We start from the raw sequence: 819 nt of genomic DNA, 5'->3' as shown, positions 1-819 counted from the left end.
CGTAGGTCGACAGTATCTATGCACCGCCGTACGGCTAGGCTCAGATTTACGAGTCCTGCGTGCCGCCGGATATTCAACGGCCCATTGGATCGCAGGACCGACCGAAATCGCGTACCGCTAGGCCGGCAGAGCGTAACGGACCGTCGGACAACTTCCTCAAACTAGATACGAGACCACCATGGAGGAGCGGGACTGCCAAGGTAAGCGTCTTTAATCTTTCTGGTGATGAGACACTCTGCTGTCAGGCTTGCATCCCGGAGCTCCCCCCACCAGTTATTTCTCGGACGCCCGCTCCCCGGACTAAAGCGAGGTATACTGCTCCCGGTAACCCGTCCAAGGAGCTGAGTCGGTGGGACTGTCTGGCCGCTGGATATTCCTCCGAGGGCCTCAAACACAAGCATCGCCATCATAACGATGCCGATGGCAGCAACAAGATGCATCACCACTATGATGGAGCCTATTCATCCGGTCCTGCATCCCTGAGTTATCTCGGGCATGAATCGCACCAAGCTTTCCGAGCTGGTTCTCAGAAATCCTCGAGTTTCAGGAAGGTGAGTTTCCAACGTGATAGCGTTACGACTGCGTGAGGCATGGCAAATTCAGCTGCCGGGAGCGGCTTCTCGAATACCCATTCCTACGACGCCAGACATGCCTGTATGGAGCTGGAATCCAGTATCTGGAGGCTCTCCAGCTGCCGCTGTGGTTCTATTGAATCCTGAAGCGCTTCGGGAACTTTCGTGGATGGCCCCCGGTGGTAAGAGGCACGATACCACTTCGAGAGAAGTGGTTTTGGTCCGCTGCCACTCCGGTATGGCAGCT

The 819-nt window shown here is 56.2% G+C and overlaps 1 protein-coding gene across 1 annotated transcript; it reads left to right on the top strand.

Moving 5' to 3' along the window:
- Positions 1-245: 245 nt before the first annotated feature.
- On the top strand, positions 246-587 carry Pmar_PMAR009128 (hypothetical protein; the record flags this gene model as incomplete). The annotated part of the gene is made up of 1 exon (XM_002770500.1): positions 246-587. A coding segment is annotated over one exon (342 nt), but the record flags the coding sequence as incomplete, so codon positions are not given.
- Between the last annotated feature and the right edge of the window lie 232 nt (positions 588-819).

This window comes from Perkinsus marinus (genome assembly GCF_000006405.1).
Source record: "Perkinsus marinus ATCC 50983 genomic scaffold scf_1104296964306, whole genome shotgun sequence".
Taxonomy (NCBI): domain Eukaryota; phylum Perkinsozoa; order Perkinsida; family Perkinsidae; genus Perkinsus; species Perkinsus marinus.
The sequence above is the reverse complement of the archived record's forward strand: the minus strand, read 5'-3'. Positions and strand labels throughout refer to the sequence as shown.